At 50.8% G+C, this 25,197-nt stretch overlaps 1 protein-coding gene across 2 annotated transcripts in view; it reads right to left on the bottom strand.

The window, feature by feature from the left end:
- The window catches only part of znf385c (zinc finger protein 385C), a 90,759-nt gene that overhangs the window by 43,226 nt on the left and 22,336 nt on the right, over positions 1-25,197 (bottom strand). The window contains exon 2 of one of the 2 annotated variants that reach the window (XM_030090331.1): positions 19,700-20,023. In XM_030090331.1, coding sequence (XP_029946191.1) covers positions 19,700-20,023 — 324 coding nt within the window. Of the gene's footprint in view, positions 1-18,846; positions 18,867-19,699; positions 20,024-25,197 lie in introns of those variants that run through there. The other variant, XM_030090332.1, reaches the window with a different exon arrangement.

Here is a 25,197-nt window from a genome sequence, read left to right as displayed (position 1 = left end):
ACAAGAACAATAAAATCGACTGAAAGCGGAGTTATCAGAAGAAGAAGTCTTCCAGATTGAGAGGTTCCTTTACAAAGTTCAACTTCCTTTACAAAATCGAGATAAAAACACACAAATGTTTCTCACGATAACCTCAAACATATGAAAGACACGGGAGTGGAGTACAGACGCTGCTTTGATGTAAAGACTCTGAAAGGACGAAGAGCTTCTGCTGCTAAACGTCTGCAGTCAGTCAGAGTTCGTCACCTTCAGCGGAGGAAGAGGAGCGCGATGCTGTCATCCCAGCATGGCACAGGAGGTGTGTGTGTGTGTGTGTGTGTGTGTGTGTGGCAGCACATTTCATCCCAACACAACAGGAGAGCCGACGCCTCATTTAGCCTCAGTGTCACAGGCGGTTTCACAGACCGACAAACGGCGGCGCGGCGCCGTAACGGGCAGGAGACGGCGGCCCGGGCATAAATAAAGCAGCAGCGTGTTCCGCCGCCGCGGCCGGGCTCACGAGTGGAGGATGAAAGAGGAGGAGGAGGAGGAGGAGGAGGAGGGGGGGGGGGGGAGGAAGACTGCTCCCTGACGGGGAACAAAAGGCAGGTGGGAATCCTGATGTCTGCGTCGAGCCTCATGTGGAGCAGAAACTCCAGAGCGCCTGCCGTCAAACCCACGCAAATGGCTGCCAGGGCTCGCCGGACGCTCCGGGCCGACGGCGGACCTGTCTGAAAACGGTGATATATCACCGCGTTCGGCTTCGTGTTCAACCTGCGTCTTCAGGGGAGGAACTGACAGGTCCTCTTCTCACACCGCGGCTTGAAATGAATATTTATAACGACTTTAACCAGCGAGAAGACGTCAATGCGAGCCGAAGGCGCCGAGCTGTACCGTCACTGGTCCAACCCTGTCTTCAAACATCATTAAATCAACGCACCGTGATTCTGCTTAGTCTGAGCTCCAAAGCTCTAATTTGGAGTAAAAGTTTTGAAATAGCAGCTACATCACAGTCACGGACGACCCTTATTTCTGATTTCTAAATCAGCGCGTTAGACTGTAAGCCTTCATTTTTTAAATTTTTTTTTTTTTTTTTTTTAACTCCCACTTCCTGGGCCCGGCCACAGTGACTAATGCTGCGCTATGAATGAATAATGCTGGATTGTGCTTTTATTCCTTAATTGCCGCCTCGGCAGTCCAAACTGTAATTAAAAGAGATTATACATTTTAGAAAAAAAGTCCTTTCAGGAGGAGCTGCAGGAAGGAGAAGTGTTGAAGCGCCGCCTCGTAATGTAACGGCGCGTTTTCATTTGACGGCCGGCGCGTCGTCGGGGCTGGAGCGCGTCAGAAGCGCGAGTCGTTTGTGAATTATGGAAGGGACTGGAGAGGAAACGGGCCGACTGACAGCGGATGAAGAGGCTCTTTTGGGGTTCGAGCGCGGCACTGAAACACACAAAAACATTACAAAGGGGTGAAAAATCAATCTCTTATTCATTATGAGTGGGGCGGCTCCGGGCTGTACATCACACATCAGACTTTGTGGATTTTTGCTCCGATTCACAGAGAGAGGGCGTCTGTGATGTATTAAAAAGAAAGATAAATGTCTGCCATCAATGTTTTTCTATTGCCTTGGGGCTACAAATGAAAAAGGAATTAAAAAACCTATTTCCTTCAACCGTTATTTAAATAAGCTAATCAGTGAATTCAAGCAAAACACGAGAGGCTAATGATTCCCAGACCGCCTTGTTGTGCACGCAGGGGGGGAAACACAGCGGTTATGTTTGAGGAAGGCGCTCACCAAAATATTTGCACGCTATTTCAATATTCACCTTGAAAGAGCGAAGCGTTTTCGGTCTCAATAAATAATGGAGCGAGACAGCGCCGGGGCTGTTGAGTCAGATAAAGAGGGAGCCGCTGCCGCGGCGCAACGCCGCTTTGTGCGCCGGAGATAAGGCCATTCAGAGCTGAGAGCAGAATAAATGTGGCGAGTGGTCACCCTCGTACCCGGCAAGGTCAACCCGCCATTTATCTAAGTGAAGTGAGAGCGGCGGCGGAGGCCAGACGCCGCGCGCCTCCGCCTCGCCACCAGAAAAAACCGCTTTTTTACCGCCGTGGCCGGGTTAGTGGACGGATGTGCTTTTAACCGCCGCCGCTGGAACAAAGCCTCCTGGGGATCCGGCGTGAGGTATGCGACGAGTCTCTGATGGCGCAGTGGAAACAGCGGGGCTGAGCGCCTCGCACACCTGACGGCCGGCCTGGAAAACCTGTTAAGAGGAGCTCATAAAGACAGCGAGCGCAGGGTTCGAACCGTGGAAAAACCCCGCGTGCGAGCGGTGTGTCTCCCTGAGGGAGGTGGAGGAGGGGGAGGTGGGGGGAGGGGGATGTACCCCCAATCTGATCGATGCATAGTCTCACATTCACGTTAGTTTGGGGCTTTTATTTTGAAAAGAAAAAAAGAAAAGCAGTGGTGGTTGGAGAAGCGGACCAGGGATCGGGACTTCACAGGTTTCAATCCTACAGCTGAGGGTCCTTGAACATGACCCCTGACCCTCACCAGCTCCCTGGAGCTCTGTAAAGCTTTTTCACCTTCACATCCCAGAAATACGATCGGTCGACGTGGAAAGAAGGAATCCGTGTGGGGCTGCTGGCCAGAGCGCTGCCAGACTACCTGTAAATGACTCTGCTGTGTTTGTTGCTATATAAATTAAATATTTCGTTAAAACAGCTTCAATTTTAATCTGTTTCTTATTATTAACTTGTGTAATAATTAGAGTGTCTCACAGGAAAACTGTATATTCAGTCGTTTTAAATGATTAAAAATTCTTTATTGAGCGATAAACCACTTGCTATGACTTTATGATGACTTAACCTTCATTTCACGGAATAAATGGAAGCAGAAGTGAAGGTTTGAAGCTGCCAGCGGTGAAGATGTGCCTTGCTTCAGGCGGCAGGAGGAGCCTCCTCTGTCGAGGCGGCGTGCTAAAGGTCTGGATCCAGGCAGGCCGGGGGTCACTCCCCCGCCGTTCAGCCACGTTAAATATCACAGCGCCCAGTGTGTGTGTGTGTGTGTGTGTGCATCATTCCTGCGTTGTGCCAGGCTGCATCGCCTGGTTACCTTCCTGTTTATCCCCCCCCCTCCCCGTCCCCTCGTGCGCCGGGTCACGTGCGCGCCGCGGGCCGCCTCACGTCCCGCCGCTCCCCGCGGCCGGGTGTCGGGTCCGATCAGGGCGCCGGGCGAGTCTGACGCTGACGAGCCGCGACAGCTCCCCTCCGAACGGGAGCGATCGGAGCAGACCGGGCGCAGGCTGCGGCGCCCTGCCTCCCACGAGCAAACAAACACACACACACACACACACACACACACACACAGCAGATCCAGTGTGTATGCATGCGTAACGGTGCCACTACCGTACATCTGTGAGTCACTGCAGCAGGCTGAACGGAGGTTTTATCTTAGTGGGAGCACTTAGGACTTGTTACAGCTGCAAACTGGATTATATAACAACTGCAGGCTTGAAAACGGTAAAAAGAAAAAAAAATTTGCACCTTCAGTAACTTTCTCTCAGTAACTCTCACACACACACACACACACACACACACACACACACACACACACACACACACACACACACACACACACACACACACACAAGTCCAGTGAATCAGAGAATGAGGACAAAGGGAAGGATGCGGAACCCTAACCCTGGAATCCAGGACCTGCTGTCCGGACTGAGTCACATCCACACCTGCTCACCATCTGTGCGTGTGTGTGTGTGTGTGTGCACCAGCGAGCGTGCACGTGTGCGCGGGCTGGCGCACAGAACCAGGCAAACGGCGAGCGGGAGGAACAGCCGCCGACGGACGGAGGAGCCGGGACGTGACCTTCACTCGACCCATCCAGCTGACCTTTGGCTAAGCCCCGCCCCCCCCCCAATCACACATGAACCAATAGCATCCGACTACCGACTCAACCGTTCTCACACAGTTGCAACATGCAGGCAGAACAAACGTCCAAATCAACGGCGAGGAAAAAGAATGTCTGGTGAGCTCGATGCTGCTGGAAAGCAACGATGGAAGGAGAGAAACGAGGAAGACAGAAGAGAGGAGCTAAGAAAAGCCGAACAGCAGTCCTGCTGCGCTAACCGGGTGACTAACCGGGTGACTAACCGGGTGACTAACCGGGTGACTAACCGGGTGACTAACCGGGTGACTAACCGGGAGACTAACCGGGCGACTAACCGGGTGACTAACCGGGTGACTAACCGGGTGTCTAACCGGGCGACTAACCGGGCGACTAACCGGGCGACTAACCGGGCGACTAACCGGGCGACAGCACAGTGCCGTGACTAATTCCTCCTTAAACACACACGTAGAGCTGAACAGGACGCCGTTCTGTGGAAAGAGCATCTTGGTGTTTTATACAGACGGACGGCGAGTTACTGAGCAGCGGAGGACTCTGGTCGTGATCACATCAATAGAGTGAAGTGAACACGGCAGGAATTCTCTTCAGACACACACTGGGAGGAAGCAGAGCTGGAATGTGAGGACGCCGTTACTGAAGTCAGGTATTTACTTCATCCATCCACAGGACAAGAAAAGCAACGTGTGATGAGTCTTTCTCTGTGGACGGAGTCATTCAGTGAAGTATACTTTGCATATACCGAAAATTTAAACACATTAATCCAACTTAGACTGACACTTTAGTATAGCTTTTACTCCATTCTGCCACAAAGTACTAATACTTAATGTGTCTTGATCCCAGAACAGAATAAAGTCGACTCACTGACTGGTGCCGACGTTAATTCAGCAGAATAAAACCGTTTTCCACTGGTCGCTTTAAGGTATTACCCGTTACAAGAATACACGCTGAAGATCATGTAGTGCTGGAGTTTAAACATTTACATGTGAGCTCAATCATTTTCATGTTCCACAGTACTAACAGTTCCTCAGAGAAAGTACTTTGTTCACTGATCAGAGAAACTAAAACGCAACAACAAGCAACGCAAGTATAAAATAGTGTAGCGGTGGCCGCCATGTCTGTGGAGCTGCAATGCATCTTGGGAGTTTGTGATGACTGAGTCAAGATTCAGAGGTTGTTTTCGTGGTTCAATTTGATGTTCTGATGTTGCTGGCGTTATTGATAGTTGTGTTTTCGTCTGTTCTTGTATTAATCTAAATAATATAACCAGCATTCGGGTCGGACCAGGAGTGTGAAGTGTTGCGTGTTTAACGCCGTCCTGCCGCGGTTCCTGTTCGGACTGGGTGTCATTAACTTCACCTGACTGCCGCAGGCTTTAAACTGAAGCTTGATACTTTCTCCGGACTTATTCCAATCCATCAGAACAGCAGCTTTTTACTTTTAGCAGGATTATAATCAAAGTGCACAACAACAAACTGCAGTACGTAACTAGTCCAGCGGCAGCATCTGTTATACTTTAAGTATCATTCAATAAACTAAAACGTGGACTAGCATTATAAACCCAGTACACCAGATATATCAGTGTACTTGTAGTATACTTAGAAGTGTACACTGTGAGCTTCAAATGTTCCAATTTAGTCCAACGAAGTATTAAGTCAGTATCCTTTGTAGTACTCTACATGGTCCATGGTATGTTCACAATACTTAGACCTAAACCAAATTGTTAACTAAATATTTACAGGTCTAATGAGGAGACATCCTAAAATCCAAGTGGTAGTGTCCCCTGGAGACAGGTGTCTCTTTAGAGGGACAGGCTATGAGGACTAAATGGAGGACATGTTTAAAACAAAAGAGTTGGAGTTCATTGCTGAAAGTGAGACATGCAAAAAAAACTGCTCAGTAATTATATGGAGAGTTTAAATGCTGTAATAGACTTTTATTTTAATTACTGATAAGGGCGTGAATAAATTTGGACATGTTTTGTTCAAATGTAAATAAAATCAGAGTATTTATTCCCCCACAATGCTGCTTCTTGTACACCGTCTTATTAACTTGTGGAAAATGCCAGGATCATATCTGGTAAATAAAATAAAAAAAAACTTTTTGTTTGAATAAAAGTAACTTTGAGCTTAATTTTTATTGGAATATGAATAACTCCGGGGTTCAGTGTGTCTGCATCCACAGGACATTTTAACGATGTAGTTCATACAGCGCCTTTAGGTGGCGCTGTGTCGTTGTAGCTCTGTAACTCAGACAGAAATACACTGGAGAAGAAGACACGGAGCTCCACACTCTGTCAACAGACAACACAAGAAGATGAAGCTTGATTAAACCGAGAAACATCAGGAGCTGCTGCAGGACGCTGGGAGACAGACTTAAAAACTGGATTAGATCGGATTCTGTGCTGCGCCGGCGAGACAGGCTTCCATTTCAACGAGAAATCTCGCCATGATTTAATCTCGTGAGATTTTCACACCCCTAGAAAACACTAATGTGGAAGTTGAACCATCCAACATTTTAAGCCGAGTTGCTCAAGAGAAGGTCAGTCCCAGTTTCTCTATTAGTGTTGAACAGTCCAGAACATCGACGCCTCAGGAGGATGTTTGGAACATTTTCAAGCTTCAAATGAAGAATCTAATCCTCATAGCTCCCCTGGACTGAACAGGGAGGAAAAAACTATGAAGTCTCAGTAAAAAATATTTTTCTCTACTGTTTGTCTTTGAGCCCATTTCTAACATTAACCCTAATTCTGTGATTAATCACAATTACAAAAAAAAAAGATTGTTGAAATTGGGAGAGAAAACCCTGCATCAGTCCAGCCTGGTCCGGGACCCGGGCAGGTTCTGGACTCGGGTCTCTTTGCAGCTTAGCAGAAGCAGCTGGAAGTCCAGTTCCTGATTCCAGCGCTCAGTGCAGAGCCAGAAGGAGACCGGAAACCCGGGGAGAAGAGGAGATGACTGACACCCAGCTTATTCACCCCTCCAGCCGGTTTCACAGTTTTATGGACCGCGTTGGTTCAGAGCAGGGAAACCGGACGGTGAAGCCGGTCCGGCGAGCCGTCCAGACCCTTCCCTCCACTTTTAATCCCGATTCCCCGGCCAGGCGGAACCGAGCGGATGAGCCGAGCAGCGCCTGGCAGGAATGCCACAGGAGCGTGACCGCTCTGGCAGGTAGGCGTATTCTCCCAGGGAAACACACCGGGGGAGGGGCAGGGGCAGCCGGGAAGCCTGTACTCCGGGGGGAAATGCGGGAGTCTGGGGAAATGGTCGCCGCGCTCCTGTGAGATTCCCCTCCGTGTGTCCGGGGATTATGGCCTTCCTGTGCCTCTGAGCCAAAACCAGAGACTGGCACCTCCGCTGAAACTAACCACGGCTTAAAATACAGGTTTTTCATTAACATGGGGGTTTTAACGGAGGATCTACCCCAAATCAACCTCCTCTTGTTATCGAAAGATCTGCTTTTTGATGAATAAATGGCTAGATTCAGTGAAATCAAGGCATGCTGGGAAACGGACCGGTGCTTCCTGTTTGGAGCCGCTTCGTGACGCCGCCGTCGGTCATGTGGGAAAAACAGAGACGTTCGCCGAACCAAACCACCGGGGGGGAAGCCGCAATCAGACCGGATGACAGGAGGGGTGAAAGTGTATTCCCAGCCTCTTTGTATGAGGTTTCAGCTCTTTGACAGGACAGAAGGGATCGACTTTCAAAATTACATCTGCACACACACACACTCACACACTCACATGTATGAAAAGACGGGCACTGCTGGCTAATCCGGCGCCGCTGCAGCCTATAGGGGGCTGCTCTAATCCTGTTATCGGGCCCAGCAGATGCTGTTGACAGAACAATAAGCAGGGGGCCAATATGGCAGCGCGGCCCCGGAGAGGTCATGAGCCAAACTCATCACGGCGGCGGCGGCGGCGGCAGGATCGCTGTCTGGCAGCGGAGCGCCGCGCTCGCCGTCCGTCACACACACCGCATGTGAGCGGCTCGGCCGTTCAACGCCGGTCGGTCCGCCCGACTTCCTGTACGGATGTAGGATTTTCATTTTTTAGCTTAAACATGAGAAATACAAGAAGTCTGCATCCAGAAACGGAGTTTTTGAGAGCTGCTTGGTGAAATTAACAAACCGTTTAAGCGTTAAATTAAACAGGTGAATAAGCAGAAAGGCAAATGTCAAATGCAGATGTGATGGCGAGCCTGGCGGCTGAAGGCTAGCCGATTGTTCTGCAGTAGGAAAAACAAAAAAAACTCCATCGGAGGGAAATCTGCTGCCTCTGTCGTTTCCAGGATGTCTGATGTGACGCTAATGTCACATAATCGCTCCATAAAACTCACAGAGAGGAGGAAGAGTGGCGGAGAGCGGGAAACCTCAGCAGGCGGCGGGTGAACGCCCGAGTGTGACGGGGATTTCTTCAAATATCCTCATGGGCTTTTATTTTGAATCTAGTCGGAGCTTCATGTCTAAACTTCCATCAGAGGATGGCTCCTGACACACGCCGGCGGCGGGATAAAGCCTCCATGTTGGATACACGAACGCCGCCTGCTCTGAAACCTGCTCTCCGTCACGCACGGCGTCGCCCAGCGGCGTTCGGCTGATGGGAGCGGAGCCACGCGACCCGCAGGGCCGTTCACCGTAAACCGTCAGAGGGGGCGAATCAGCGGGGGTGGAGACGAAGAGCGGCGGGAGTCTGGCGAAGCAGGAAGTGGAGGAGCGACGCGCTCGTTCCCCGTAACGCGATGGCGGCCTGTCAGCCGGAGCAGAAACAGCGGCGGCGGCGGCGGTGATGAGGAGGTGTGTTCCTCCCCTCTCCATGACTTTCTGGTTTGTGTCCCAGTTTAGCTAAATCCCATTAAAAAGGCTTTCATCTCACTGCACTTCATTACCGGCGTAAACGGCGGCGAGAGAGAGAGAGAGAGGGAGAGAGAGAGGGGGGGAGCGGGGATTAGAAGAAACGTTACGCTCTCCAACCCCGGCAGCTCCGCTAATAAAGACACTCACTCTAAATTCTCCGTATTGGATTATCCAAATAGACCCTCCAGTGCAGGAGGAGCCATTAAGGTCGACCGTGTGTGTGTGTGTGTGTGTGTGTGTGTGTGTGTGTGTGTGTGTGTGTGTGTGTGTGTGTGTGTGTGTGTGTGTGTGTGTGTGTGTGTGTTGCTCGGCCTTGTGTAGGTGTACTGCTGAAGGATGCTGAGCGTTTTCTTTAAAAAACAATGAGCGGCTGAATCGACTTCCCTGGAAAACATGAAGCTAATTCAGGGAAGAGAGGAGGAGGAGGAGGAGGAGGGTAAAGAGGAAGAGCGAGGACCGCAGGGAGGGCCGCTCGCCGCTCGCCGCCATTGTGTGTGTATGATTGGATGCGATGGGTCAGAGGCTTTCAGGCCTGAATGCTTATTTCCAGCAGCGGGCTAATCTGCGGCGCTCGCCTGACTGAGGGTCCTGATTAAAAGCTAATTACACGCCTCAGATCGGCCTCTGGCGGGGCCGGGGCCGATCTGACGGGGCCTGGACGGCGGCCGGGGCGCATGCCTGTGGGCTCCAGCTGCACGGCGGCGTGCGGCGGCGTGAAGCAAGACGTCAGACGGACAGAAGCCGGGAGGTTAAATCTTTAATTCTGACACGCCGGAAGAGTCGGTGCTGTGGAGAGACGAACTCCAGGCCCTCAAACAGAGCCGCAGCAGACTTTATTTCACAAAACAAGAAAATAACGTGTCAAGAAAATGACAAAGTGAGTGATGAAATAAAAACACGTTTGCCAGTCTGATGCAGATTGTCTTCCTCTGACATATTAACTCGTTTAGTTCTGTTTGCTTCGCTCTGATTTCAGCTGCTGCCGGAGGAATAATTGCAGCTTGTTGCTCTGAAAACGCTCTTACTTGATTATCAGACGTGACAATGCGGCTTATCGCTTCCCGGCCTATCATTACTCCGCTTCGCTCGCAAAAAAAAAAAACCAAAACATTTATTCTTCAGATAAAACCCAAACGTGGTGTTTCACACGGTAAATGTCACGTACAGCGTTTTGCTTTTAACCGAGAAGTGGTGAATTAGCCGGGATTTTCTGAACACTGTCGATGAAAGTTAAATTCAGATCTGCAGGGTGTAACGGTGAACCAGGCCTTCCAGAGCGTCCCTGATTCCGCGGCGCCGGCAGGACGGGGTTAACGTCTCTCAGGCCTCGTGGAAAACAGAGCGAATCCTTGGCTGCCTGTTCGAATCTCGTCCTGGACACCGTTACTCCTGCGGCTCGCCGGTGACCCCCCCTCAGGACCCCAGCAACACGTCACATGATGAATAAACAGATTAATAAAAGCAGCAGCATGTCTCCCAGCCAGCTGCCCACAGGCTGTTTCTTTGGCTATTTACGTCCTGAGCAGTGACAGAGTCGGTTTCCTTCCCCGACTCCTTCACCCAGACGGCATCTCAAGGCTTTCACAGAAATGTGCCGCATTATCTTTCTTTCTTTGATGAGCGGAGGAATAAAATTCTGCCATTGAGGACGGCCAGAGAGAGAGAGAGAGAGTTGCTGGTTGTCTCCTCTCAGGCCTCGTGGTCGGATCAGGATGGCTCTGCGGAGCTGCAGCCGCCTGGTGGCGCCGGGTTGAAACAGCGTTTCCTCCATCGTGGGCGATCTGGTCGCTGTGTAACGAAGCGCAGCCCGTCTGCTTAAAGACGCCTCCGTCATGTCAGGCAACACGGAGAGGACGACTCTACACGCTCACCTCCGTGTCAAGGACGCCATCATTCACAGCCGGATCACACCTGGTCACCGCACACACACCCACACACACTCACACGCCTGTGTGTGTGTGTGTGTGTGTGTGTGTGTGTGTGTATAAAGGGAATTGGAGCATTTGTTTCAGGACTGCTGTATGACTGGAGGCGTCTTGACAAGTCCAACCTTCCCTCGCGAACCCCCCCTCCTCCTCCACCCCCCGCCTCCACCTCCCTCTGCCTGTCTTTATTATTAGTGGCAGCTCGAGGCATCGGACCGGAAAATTCCCATCGAGAAACAAACCCACATCTGCATATTACAGCCCTGTTCCACGTCTGCCACGAGCGAATAAATTAATACATGAATAACAATGAAAATCAGCCGTGAGTCGCTTCCATCGCGTTCTAAATGGCACCGCGCGTGTGTGTGTGTGTGTGTGTGTCGTCTCTCTTATAGACCTGAGTTTATTTGCATACGTGAACTTCCATAGATGAGGCTCTGCAGGTGGGACCGGCGAGCAGGAGCAAAACAAACAAGGTCAAGGCTCCGACGCGTCACCAGGAACACACAAACAGTCCAGCTTTCTCAGAGCTGAGGCCATTTGGCTCTTTAAAACCTCCAGTTACACTTTTATTGAGACATAATACAGAATTTCTGCTTGTGGATCAACAGAGTTTCTTCCTGGAACTGTCCCCGATGCAGCCATTTTACGTACCGTTACTTTACTGTCCATGATTTTTCAATACACACCAACAAAACTCAAGTTAAAAAAAGAGTCCTCTAGTTTGCCATGCTTTAAGATCATCTTCATCTTCATCAATATCCACTGCATACATGATGTGATTTGGATGTATTTCATGGTATCACTGTGACACACACTCACCGGCCACTTTACTGGCACACCTGTCCAACTGCTCATTAACGCAAATTTCAAATCAGCCAATCACATGGCAGCAACTCACTGCAACGTAGACATGGTCAAGAGAATCTGCTGCAGTTCAAACCCAGCATCAGAACGGGGAAGGAAGGGGATTTAAGTGACTTTGAACGTGGCGTGGTTGTTGGTGCCAGACCGGCTGGTCTGAGTATTTCAGAAACGGCTGACCAAGGTCTGCAGAAGAGCATCTCTGAACGCACAACACGAGGAACCTTGAGGCAGACGGGCAGCAGAGGACTGCACCGGGCGCCACTCCTGTCAGCCAAGAACAGGAAACTGAGGCTACAATCCGCACGGGCTCACCGAAATTGGACAACAGAAGATCGGATTTACGTTGCCTGGTCTGATGAGTCTGGATTTCTGCTGAGACATTTGGATGGTAGGGTCAGAATTTGGCGCCATGGGTCCATCCTGCCTTGTATCGACGGTTCAGGCTGCTGGTGGATGTGTAATATTGAGGGGGAGATTATCCTGGCACTCTTTGGGCCCCTTAGCACCAACTGAGCATCGCTGAAACGCCTCAGCCTGCCTGAGTATTGGTGCTGACCATGTCCATCCCTTTATGACCACAGTGGACCATCTTCTGATGGCTGCTTCCAGCAGGATAGAGCGCCATGTCATGAAGCTCAGAGCATCTCAGACTGGTTTCCTGATCATGACAATGAGTTCACTGGACTCAAATGACCTCCACAGTCACCGGATCTCTATCCGATAGGGCTCCTCTGGGATGTGGTGGAACGGGAGACTCGCATCATGTCAACATGAACCAAACTCTCTGAGGAATGCTTCAGTACCTTGTTGAATCTATACCACGAAGGATTAAGGCAGTTCTGAACGGGGATCCAACCCGGTACTGGCAAGGTGTACCTAATAAAGTGGCAGGTGAGCGTATACTGTTGTAAAAACCACTTTTCTCGCAGCTTGTGACATTTACTTTGATTTTTCTTCTAGTTTTTTTCTACAGGTTCTTCACATCTCAGGAACTGGAGTCGTAAACATTTTACTGTTGATTATTCTGATTTTCTGCAATACGAACATCTCACCTGTGACTGGGAGTTTAGCACCGACTCGTTGATTTTCAATAGCTGTGAAATTACCTCATCTTTTTTTTTTTTTTTTTTTTGATGTTACAAAAATCTCACCTGTGACTTTTTTTTAAGTGGAACAAAGCAGAATATAAATCACTGAGGCGCTCTACAGCAGCTCTGACTGTGAGAGTAACCTTCATCCGTCTAATTTTTCGCTGATTTCTGAGTCCTGTGAAGAATTAGTGGCGGTTATTGTTATTAGCGTCGGTGTGTGTGTGTTCTCTGTCGTGGTTAAAAAGGCTTTTCCAGTCCCGGCTGTGAACATCAGAGGACTGGCTCTCTCTTCGGTAATTTGGCCGTCTCTCCTCATGAAAGGCTTTCTTTCTGGGCAGAGAGGAGTCTCACCTCCACCTCCATCCTCTGATCCTCGTCATTACGGCCCTCTGGAAGAGCCAAATTACCGCACAGCCACGTATTGTATTAGCGGCTGTTTCTGAGGCAGGATGGAGGCGAGAGCGGCGCAGTGATGGAGCTGACGGAGCTGATGGAGGCATTAGCAAGGCAGCGTTTGAGAAGGAGACCAAGACAAAGAGCCGAGCGCTAATGGACACATGATGGACGCTTCCCACAGTCCACGTCCACCAGCACCTCGGCCGGGGTTCCTTCTTATGGGATGTGATCATGGGTTTTTGTTTTTTTTTTTTTGTTCCAACCTCCAGAGAGCCCTCCGATCGCATTGGATGAGTGGAATCGCAGGGTGAAGACAGTGTGACGGCGTGTCGGCCCTCCAGAGACCCACGCTGCGCCGCACAGGAAACCGGAGTCGACAAGCTGCTGTAAACACATGTAAACTGGGAGGAGAGCGGCGGGGGCGGAGGGCGCTAACACACACACACGCTCGCACACACACGTGCACGCACCCCCTTCCTTGATAAAGCATTTTGGCTTTCTGAGGTCAGAAAATGAAAAGACCAAAACGATCTGCAGATATTGCGACAAGCCTTTAACCGTTTACTGAAGAGATTTTCTTCACAGTTTATTTTATGAGAGATTTGTTTTAAAAGTCAGTTAATTTGTTTGATTTTTATGAGTTTTTCTTCTAAAAAGAAAAGTAAATAAAGTATGGCTTATTTGAACCGAATGGTTAGTTGTTTTTTTTTTATTTGATACAATTCTTTTAAAAGAAAATAATGTTAGAAATTATGACAATTTTTGGGTCATTTCTGTTAAATCCAACGCTGTATTTTCTCGTCTCTTTCAACTCTGAACTTTGCCGTCGTCGGCACCGATCGCGTTTTCATCATTAGGTGCCGTTCTCCTCTCTGCCCGTGCCGAGGAACGTGGAACACCATGGAGAATGTTAGTCAAGGAAGCGAAGCTCTCAGAGACTCTACGGCTCCCCCTGCTGTTGGCCTCCAGATGCTTCTCTTGGTCAGAGGCCAGGAAAGAGGCGACGGTGAGATTCCCTCAGCCTTTCCCACAGACAGTCGCTCTGTCAGCACAGCGTAGGCAAACAGCGGCTGAATGGTCTCTGAGGGATGTGCCCCCCCACCCGCCCCCCCCGTCTGGCCCTGTAAGCATTACACCTCGTGTTTTCCTGCTCCGCCGGCCCCCGCCCGGCGGCCCGCCGACCTTTTCTCAGAGTCTGAGCTGCCGTCTACACCCGGGGGGCAGAGTGGAGGAACCGGGGCGGGCGGGGGCGTTCAGAGGGAACAAAGTGTAGGACTCCACAGCCACAAAGCATTTCAGGAGATTTGCACGGCTGCCAGCAGCAGAGGAAGACAGCAGCGTCTTCGCCGGCTGAAATTCTCCGTCTTTATTTAGAAAATGTAAAAATAGGTCAGCGCAGCCTCCGATATAACCTCCCAGCATCTGAAACATCTGGGTTCTCCTCTATATTTAAAGAATTAAGATAATCCAGTATGGAAATGAAATCCATCCCGTCTTTAGAGCCTCGTCCTCGCTGGAGGATGATGGAGGCGAGAGCTGGAATATCACCAGGATGCTGCAGGAGGGCCGACCGATCAAATATCAGGGTGAAAACGATCTTTGTTTCCCAAATGAATGAGGTCCAGACGCCGCTGTGACTCCTGCCGACGGAGGGTGAATCCACAGACGCACACTGGATGGACGAATTTCTCTCTCCTGTCAGCATTTCCTGGTGTTACAGAGCATGATCGGCCACTTCAGGGATCAGAGCAGCACACGAAGGACGCACACGCCAGAGAGAGAGGCGCCGTTTCACCCCGCTGGGGGGGCAGGAGCTCGAAAATCCAGAGGAAGCATAAAAATACATGCAGATGTGCAAACGCAGCCACGCGGAAAATCCTCGCTTTTAATCCAATTCGTCACGCTTTATTACAACGGAGGCGGGGAGAAGAAGTCACACGGAGACGAGCCGGGAAGAGGAAGAGGAAGAGGAAGAGGAAGAGGAGGGTCACATGACGGACCGACACAAGGACAGGAGGCAAAACATCATTCACACCGTCCTCCGAGCTCCACCTTAAAGAGCAGATGCTCACTGGACGAGCTTAAAAAAAGAAGAAGAAGAAGAAGAAGGAGGAGGAGAAACATAAACAAGCCCACACTGTCAGATTTATGGATCTGCAGACATCGCTGGGTTATATCAGGCCAGGCCGCTCCACCCGGGACCAATCTCCTCCCTTCCACCCGTCCATCAGTATTCGATCAACCGCCCGGAGACGGAGGCTGATTTATGTGTGTGTGTGTGTGTGTGTGTGTGTGTGTGTGTGTGTGTGTGTGTGAAGCGTCTCAGCTGGGGAGAGGAGTAAGTTCTGACTGACTTTCCTCACACTTTGGCTCATGCCCTTGGCCAAAATTAATACTGGTGCTAATTATGAGGGATTAAGGCTCGGGTCCCTCCGAGGACGGGGTGTTTTCCTGCACACCGGGGGGGTCAGTGAACGTCTCGTTGCATATCCGCGGAGAGCAGCGCCGCTGGAGGACCGCCGGGTCGGGCGGCGCTGGAGCGGAGCGCAGATATTTAAAGAAACTACAATTTCATGAGCGTCACGCAAGTTAAAGCATTAGCGGGAGCGAGGGGAGCCGGAGTCGGGATTAGAGTCAGACTCGTGTCAGGGCTGAGCCGTCCCAGTTAGGACAAATAAAACACAGTTCAACAACTTTTTACAGTCAGCGGGAAGCAACAGATTGTCCGTGGCTGAAATCTGAGAGCGCTGCTCATCAGATCCATGGCCGGCCCGTCGTCTGCCCTTCTGCGGGGCTTTTCGTCTCCAAGGCAACCCGAGCGCCGCCTGCAGCCTCTGAGCAGCAGCCCGGCCCTGCAGGCCCCTCCGCCGCTCAGCCGACCGCCGCCGGAAGGTGACTGCACATCTGAGACAAAAGACGGCCGGTCACCGCCGCGTCTTTGATCCCGGCTTAAAAATCTGCCGACTTAACGTCGTGCAATGAGAGGGTGTGTGTGTGTGTGTGTGTGTGTGTGTGTGTGTGTGTGTGTGTGTGTGTGTGTGTGTGCACAGACGCTGCAAACCGCCAGCGGTAAATACAGACCGAATCACAATGACAGGGGCTCCAGCGCCGCACCAAAACAATGGTTTTCAGGCTGCATCCAGACCAACAGTCTGTCCTGCTTCAGCTGCAGATCCACTGGAAACGGAGTGAACTCAGAATGTGGCACGGACAGAACCCGTGCACAGGTGCATCATGGTCTGAGGTCGGTGCCGACGAGCCTGAAGGCAACGTTTACGAGGAAAACCAGTGAAGCCGTCAGTCTGTGGTGTTTGGTCTCCTCATGCTTTTCTGCCCAAATCGTCCCTGAACGTCTATCAGGCAGCCTGTGCTAATTATAGTCCTGTGAGAGGATGTGGGTCGGAGACAATCAGATGTTTTCTGATCAGAGACTGCGAGCCGTATCAAAGCAGCGACACCGGCGCTCATCTCTACCTTAACTTCAGCTGTGAACCCAACTCATTGGTTTGGGTCTAAACGACTAGTTCGAAGCAAAATTAACAAATTGGTCAGAATTTCCTTTGTAATGCTTTCGTGGCAGATGTTCAACACATCTGTCAAAAGCACAATAATATCCTCATATCTGTAAAAACATCTACACTGCAGGAGTTCTTCACTCGGGCTGCAAACCTCCGCTGTGTCATTGAACTATTACCAGCAATTTGGTTGTTTTTCCTCTGCGGACAGAATGAAATATAGCCGACATTAGCAGCCGTAAAAGAACTGTGACAAGTGAAAAATGAACTTTTCTTCAACTTTAAAATGTAAGAATACGTCTCCCTCCTTTTCTCCTCCTGTCTGTGGATAAGCTAAACATACACTTCGCGATCTGCGCCGTGTAATAATTGTTTTTGGAGTATTTCCACACGGCGGCCCCTCATTTTTCTCTTCCTGTGAAAAACTGTCAAACGTTTAATGGCTCGACTGATCACTCGAGCGCCTTCACTCACATTATCTCCAACAGGAACGAGAATGCAGCCGTACTGCGGCGGTGGCGGCGGCGGCGGCGAGATTTACTGTAGAAAACATCAATAAAGTCTGGAACACAGCCCATCTGTCTGAAGTGTTGTGACCAGAATGTTCTAATTTGAAAGAATTCAATATTGTTTTATCATTTCAAACACGTTTGACAGGCTAACGTGCGCTGTGGGCGGCGTCATATCGCCGATATCTGACCTGCAGTCCTTTACTAAGGCGGCACCGTCTCAGCTGAACGTCTTCACTATTGTGATTATAGTATGATTTACAGTAAATAACTATTTGTACAGATTTCAGTGGTGAAATCTGGATTCCTGGCCAGTCCACAGGTCCAGCTGCAGGCAGAGGGAGAGAGAGAGAGAGAGCGCGGGAGGAATGCATGGAAAGGGTTCAAATCAGCTGATTCCTCTTCCGTTTGCAGAATCTATCAAAGCGTAAACATCTATAGCATGCGCCGGAGCCACGAGGCGCATGTGGGCCGACATGCACACAAAGGCAGTGGAGCATGGCGCATGTTTCCAGGGCCGGAGTCGTACCGCTTAAAAAAAAAAAAAAAGAAGAAAAATTCTAAAAATATCTGAACCAGACAAGCGGGATGCGCACATACACACACACACACACACGCGCGCGCGCGTTGACACAGACGCAGCAGAGCAGCGGTGGTGGAGATGAGGACACAGCAGGGCGGGCTGCCTGGGGGAGTCAGCAGAAGGTGAGCAGAGATAAGGCTGCGTGATTGTGACTGCATGTCAGGGAGAATCTGCACAACACAACAGCTCAGCATGCCCTGCACCACCCACACACACACACACACACACACACACATACACAGACACACACGCAAACTTTTCTATATGCAGCCTGCATCACCTGCAGCAGTGCACCAAAACACAGAGTTTAGACTCCACAACACCCGTACTGTAACATTTCACAAGTTTGCTGCACGCCTGCCGATGTGCTGCATTTTAATGCTTAAAAAAAAAAAAAAAAAACAAGAAACAGCAAAGGCAAACGCTCCCAAATATCTTTGATTTAAGTCACACATAAAGAGCAAAGATTACATCTGGTTTTCAAGGTGACTGCTGCAGGAATGAAAGAATTAACTGGTTTGGAGCGACTGCAGAGTGCTTATCTCCGAACTGACGCCTGCAGAATGAAAAAAACAAAAACAAAGCAGAGGTGAATTAAAAAGCAGCTTTGAGGGGAAAACTGGATTCAAACAGTCAGAAACAGTGCGATGGAGGAGCAGAATCCCATCCACGGCTTTGCTGAGTCAAGAGAAATCCTGAGAAGTGATTATAACGAAGCGCAGACTCACACGCTGCGAACCGTCCTCATAAATAAAACACTTTTTTTTTAAGTATTCATATCTTCCCAGGCCCAAACAAACATGGAATCCCTGAACAAAACCAGACTCGAGGATGAGGAGATTTCCTTTACAGAAAGCAGGAAGTTTCCACTGTTGATAACAGAAACTAGGTTTATTTTTACGGGAGGACGATCTTCCCGACTCCCCTCTCCAGCTCCGCCATTATACAACAATTCAGAGACGTTATCGTGAACGGCTGGCAGGATCCGGAGGCAATGAGAAACTTAATGAAGAGAGTAAATAGAGCCTAACCCCAACACCTGCTGAGAATCCGCGACGCCTCATCCTTGTGAGAGCGAAGCCAAGGCCGATCATTCAATCACCGCCATTCAGCGCACACTTTAACACACTTCATGACGCTCTTGCGTAACCCTGTGCGGTAAGCACCAAGAGAAATGACTAACCGGCTCCGGGAGGACATTATGTTACCTCTGAAACACGGCTGCGGTGATAGTTTTTGCGCCGTGAAGCGTGTGAGCAATCGGTTTTGTTGAAGGACTCTTGCGTGGATGTGCAGAGAGCCGGCCTCCCGATTAGTCATTCCTCCTGGCAGGAAGAAATCTCAGTCATTATGTGTGACAGAAATAATCTGAAAACCCCTGACTGTCAGAGAGGCAAACGTGATAAAATCAAAACACACATTCCTCCGTTTCCTGAGTTTCTGTCTATTCCACTGCCTTAGCTATCAAAATGTTGGAATTCTTGATGCGCCGATGGGTTTTCCGTGAAGTTCACTCATCGGCCGAAGCGCACACACCGCTGGTGCGACCGAGCCGCTGCCGCCCGGCATCGCTTTGTGTGTTTTAATTGCTTTGTGTCGTTGGGCCCGGCTGAAGAACTCGCCAGAAGACAGAGCGAAGGAGTCCAGCTCCGAGCGAGGAGCTGATTTCCCCCGAAGCCGGGCGCTAAACGCGGAACGCGTCTGGAACGGCGACGCGTCCGGCTGCAGTCCGAAACACAAACCATCAAACACAACCGGCGCTTAATTAGCTCCTCGCTCGCCGGCTCCCCTCTGCTTCACCGGGGTGTGTGTGTGTGTGTGTGCTCGGCCCAAGGCTCTGTCTGAACACATTTCAGCAAACAGAATCCAATTTGTGTAACTTCCATTGAGGATTTGCGCATGGCGGCCGGCGCCGCTGTCCTGTGCGCGCTGCGTGGGATCCTGCTGATCCGCGTGACTCCATTGTGGCACAAAAACATTTTCATCCCATGTTCTGCATTTTTATCTCATTCTGCCAGTGTAAACACGGAAGCGCTCGGCGAGGCGGCGCCGGGGGCCTACCTGTGCCGCCGCCGGGCGTCTTGCCGCTGCTGAGCTGCTTCAGCCTCTTCTGGTGGGACTTCCCGTTGTAGTGGATCTGGGCCTGAGCGGCGGAGTTCAGCTGGATGTTGCAGACGTCGCACAGCGTGTAGCTCCGCTGCTTCCTCTCCCGTTTGGGCCGGTGGAGGGCGGAGAGCGCGGCGCCGCCCGCCGACCGCTCCCCCGGCGCCCCGCCCTCGTCCTGGGCGTCGCAGCAGGACTCGCCGTCGTCCATCGGGAGGCCCGGGTGCCTCCGGTCCGGATCGGCGACTGGAAGAGGCGACGGGCTGAACGGACGTTTCATAGCTGAGGACAGAAGAAGAAGAAGAAAGGCATTGAACAGCGGCTCGACACTGAGGCTCAGAGACTCCAGACTCTCAGATCGCCATCAAGGCCGGTGTGGAGCGTGACCCCGGCTGTGTCCGGCTCTCCCCCAACACCCTGACACCTGGTGTGGATGAAGAGAAGACATCCAGAGGTCAAATCAAAGGGCAAGCAGGCCGCAGAGCAGGCGGCGGCGGCGCCGGGGTGCAGGGAGGCCTCCACTTGGGGGAGACAGAGAGCTGCAGGAGCAGCAAGGCCCTGCTGTCCTCTCGACTCCTCGCCGGCGCTGCCTCGGTGGAGGATCTCAATCAGCCAGACAAACGGGAAAACAGCTCCTCTGACTCAGAGGACGTCTGCCGACAGCAGGGTTCCTATCAGAGCAGCAGGGTTCTGGACACAGCGAGCAGCGACTGCTGGAAACACCGAGGAGCAGCAAGGAAGCAATTCAGATTCCCGATTTATTCTGCAGCAAAGTGCAATAATTCAAATCAATAGTCTCCTTCACAGAACGGCCACACGGAACACAGGAGAACGGTGGAAGACCTGTGGGAGAAATGAGAGGATTTCCAGGGAAAACACTGGTCAGAGGAAGCAGCTCTCCCAGGAACACACTGAGCTGCTTTCACATGCAGCTACTATCCTCATAAATAAATGAAACGGCGGGTCTACAGTAACTCTGAGAAGGATTTAGACATCAGCACTGAGGGGGGGAAAAAAAGAGAAAAAAAATAAATAAAAATAGTCCCTGAAATACACACAGCTGTGCATTTCTGCTGCTGGCGTTCTGCCTTCGCCTCCAGTTATTTACGTAAAAACACAAACCGCTTAGACGCACGTACACACCCAAACACACACATACACACAGACGAAAGTAAAGATAGGCTGAGACGCCTACGTACCTTAATGCACCGCACACACACACACACACACACACACACACACACACTGAAAGCTGCTATTCACATTGCCAATCTGGGAGCACTCAAGAGGCTCTTTCTGATGTTTTCTCAAAAGCTTTGAGCAATGCTGCTCTTTGGCACTAAAAGTTATATTAAAAACCCTCTGCAGTCCTCGCAACCTTCTGTCACTCCTCCTGCCAAACCACTTAGCTCGCTGGCTCAAATTAGCCCGCTTGAAAAGACTACATCCACGATAAGGACCCAACATAACATCATGTACCAGCCGACGTCCTTTATTTACATGAAAACTGCAGCAATTAAACTGTAATGAGTGGCAGGATCGTCTTGTTTACCGATATTAAAACATGAAACACTGAATTGACCGAGCACTAAGAATGGGTCCTGAATTCAGTACTTTTATAGGAACCGACCGAATTCCATTGGTACTACCGAGTACCGATTCACGTAAAGTCAAACGGTTCGTTTCAGTACCTGAACGCATCATTTTGACTGGGAGGGAGTGGAAGAGTTGGGCATTTTCCATGCACAAGCATTGCACGTACAGGAGTGGAATGATATCAGTAGCTAGCATGTCAACAAAGCAAGTGAGACAAGAAAGCGTTCCAAAAAAATGACTCAACTTTTCAAAATATGATGCAGATTGTGCTCACTGCAGCAAGAAAGCTTCTAATCTCAGCAAGCTTCTGGTTAAGAACGAGATTTTTCTCAAGGCTGAGGAGTGAGCAGCTCAGATCTACGGCTACAGCTCCTGTATTCGACGCTAGCATGCATCGTTAGCATGCTAGCGTCGATTAGCACGGTGGCATCGATTAGCACGCTCACGCCTGTTAGCTTGCTAGCATCCATCAGTGACTCATCGTCTGCAAACAGCAACAAATTACCACAGAAACACACAGAAGTTCCAAAACGAGGTACAGCTGAGTACCGGCACCGATTCCCAGGTACCGGGAATCGGTGCCGTATGGGTTCAGATGTGAGCCGTACCCATCATCCCCACTGAACACCGACGTCACCTAGGCAAACACCACCATAGATAAAGGAAGTAGAGCGGTTCCAACTCCCTGTTATTTACATCTCAGCTGGATCTGACGAGACTCTGGAGTCTGGAAGGACCTGCAGCAGGTGGCGAGGGAGGCGAACACATCACACACACACACACACACACACACACACACACACACACACACACACACACACACACACACACACACACACTCATCGCCTGTCCGTTCCAACTTACATTGATTCTTAAATCACCAGTAAAACCTGCTTAATGATGAATTCTGTTCTTCACTCAGGTCCAACGTCCAGACTGGAAAAAGAGAAATGATCTCCACCTTCGGTCACACATTTAATTTGGCTCCGTTTGGTTTCGTGCAGATCGTAAATGGCAGCATGAGTAGAGCTGTTACAGAGATCAGCTTGTAAATGATCAGACTAAAGTTTCACGGCTCACTCTGCATGCCTGAAGTGATTTTTGTCTTTTAAGCGTATACAGCTAACCTTAGCGCTCCGCTGCATATGTATGCAGCACAGTAACCGGCAAGAGTTCAGGCAGGGTGGTACTTTTTTATTTTTTACCTGTAACACCATCTGCATTTTGAACACTTCGGCAGGAACATTTAGAATTAAGTAAAATTTAAACTGTTTAAATCCAGCTTTCTCATGTGTTTGCAGGTTCATTCTGAACGAGTCTCTGGAGGCTCTGAGCTCCTGACAGGACTGAGATGTGAAGCCCGACGCGGGACAGGAGATTGTCAGGGGGGTAACCCCGGGGTGGCGGTGGCGGGGGGGCGCTGTCCACCCTTCCCGCTGTCTGATGCACCGCCACGCTCGCGCCCTCCTCCCTCGGCACACCGGGAGCATCAATCACCGCCGCGATCTCGCCGAGAGGACTCGGGCTCGCCCGGCGTAGCGGCTCAGCAATAAAAACTCTATTTATGATCTCACGCCCGCTGCTCGCTGTTCCTGAAATACGACGGCGCTCTCGCCTCGGCTGAGGGCCGCTCAAGCCACCAGCCCACCTCGCAGAGCGCTCCCACCCAGCCGCCGTGGCCGGCGGCGGCGTGGAGGCGGCGCCGCTTCCTGCTTCAGGAGGGAACCGGCCTCCATGTGGACGAGCTGCCGGAGCCTCAGCAGCTAATAAATCACTGGATTTACACATGAATCACGTGACTTTCTCCCGTGTAAACAGTCTGAGTGTGTGTGTGTGTGTGTGTGTGTGTGTGTGTGGAGAAGAACACTTCAGCTAACAATCTGTTCAGTAAACACGGCGGCGCTGCTGCGGCTCCTGGAGCGAATCGTCTGAAACCTCCAGAGCAGCTCAGGTCGAGTCGGGAAGCGAAAAGGGAAAATGGTGTCAAATCAAAGTGTCGGATCACGTGACCGGCCGCGGCTGCCTGGAAGGGAGCAGCTGAAACGCACTCATTTAATGCCATCATGTCGACAAGCTTCACAGCAGCTCACACACACACACACACACACACACACACACACACACACACACACACGGAGCTGGGCATAAAGGTAGCAGAATAAAAGGCAGCTGAACATAAAATCAAGCGTCTCTCAGGGAGTTCGCAGCATGGGGTCAGAGCGAGAGTCGCCTGATGACGGCGGAACAAAGGCTCGTGTGTAATTGGCATCATCAAACTGTCTGTATTGTCATTACTGTAAGTGGCGAGCGGGCCGGGCGCTCTGCGCCCGTGTCTTTGTGTCCGGCGCATCGCGGCTCATTATGTAAAGTCCGGCCGACGCTCCTCTAATGAGCGCAATTATGCCGGCGAACGGCGCGGCACTCATGGAAGGAGACAGCTCGACCGGAAAACGGCTCTGCGCAAGTCCAAAGGTGGGACGGCGCAATGCAGCGGTCTGGTCCGGAGAACCGGAGACCCGGGGAACCGGTAAATAAAGAGCAGAAGCACATGAAGTGGTGTGTTTCCTCTAATCTGTTTGCAGCAGTGAGGGGCGGGCCTTCGCTCATGGCATGTTTCTGTGAGTGTGTGTGTGCTGTTGTGTCCTAGCAAATATAATAGAAAAATAATGTTACACCGGGGAAATTTACAGCGCGTCACACTGACAGTGTCACTGAGGCCGGATTCCGTGTGCAGGAACGGCAGCGTGTGCACGGCTGCAGGAAGACACAGAAACCTCTAATGTAGGAGAGATAAGAGAAAAAGAATCGAGAGAGGAGGGCGAGTAACCACGTGGTGAAGACTGGAGGTAACAAAACAGTCATTTCTGGCAGAGATGCAGAGGGGTGTTAGTGAAGGGAGAAAATAACAGATCAGTATCACAGTGTGAACTCCTGAATGTCAGTAGAGGTTTTAATACAGTGGAGCTGCTGAGAGGTCAGACTGTGTGAAGATGACTGGAGGTGGGTAAGCACATCAGTGGGCTGAAACAAATAATCGATACAACCGATTAAAACCTGTTATTAAAATAGATGTCAAATAATTTAGGATTCAGGAGGAACAATGCGGTTTTCGTCCTGGTCGTGGAACACTGGACCAGCTGTAGACCCTCCATAGGGGGCTCAAGGGTTCATGGGAATTCGCCCAACCAGTTCACATGTGTTTTGTGGATTTGAAGAAGGCGTTGGACCGCGTCTCTTCTGGTTCCTTGTGGGGGGTGCTCTGGGAATACGGGGTCCGGGGCCCCTTGTTAAGGGCCGTCCGGTCTCTGTATGACCGGAGTAGGAGTCTGGTTCGCATTGCTGGCACTAAGTTGGACCTGTTCCCGGTGCATGTTGGACTCTGGCAGGGCTGCCCTTTGTCACCGGTTCTGTTCAGAATCTTTATGGACAGAATTTCTAGGTGCAGCCAGGGGCCGGAGGGGGTCCGGTTTGGTAGCCACAGGATTTCATCTCTACTTTTTGCAGATGAGGTTGTCCTGTTGGCTCCATCGAACCTGGACCATCATGCACTGGGGTGGTTCGCAGCCAAGTGTGAAGCAACAGGGATGAGGATCAGCACCTCCAAATCCGAGGCCATGGTCCTCGACCGGAACAAGGTGGCTTGCCCCCTCCAGGTTGGTGGAGAGACTCTGGCCCAAGTGGAGGAGTTTAAGTATCTTGGGGTCTTGTTCACAGTGGGGGACGGATGGAGGTGAGATTGACAGGCGGATCGGTGCAGCGGCTGCAGTGATGCGGTCGTTGTATCAGTCTGTTGTGGTGAAGAAGGAGCATGACCCTCATCTACGGTCATGAGCTTTGGGTCATGACCGAAAGGACAAGAT

The sequence above is a fragment of the Salarias fasciatus genome, chromosome 4 (assembly GCF_902148845.1).
Source record: "Salarias fasciatus chromosome 4, fSalaFa1.1, whole genome shotgun sequence".
NCBI lineage: Eukaryota > Metazoa > Chordata > Actinopteri > Blenniiformes > Blenniidae > Salarias > Salarias fasciatus.
The sequence above is the reverse complement of the archived record's forward strand: the minus strand, read 5'-3'. Positions and strand labels throughout refer to the sequence as shown.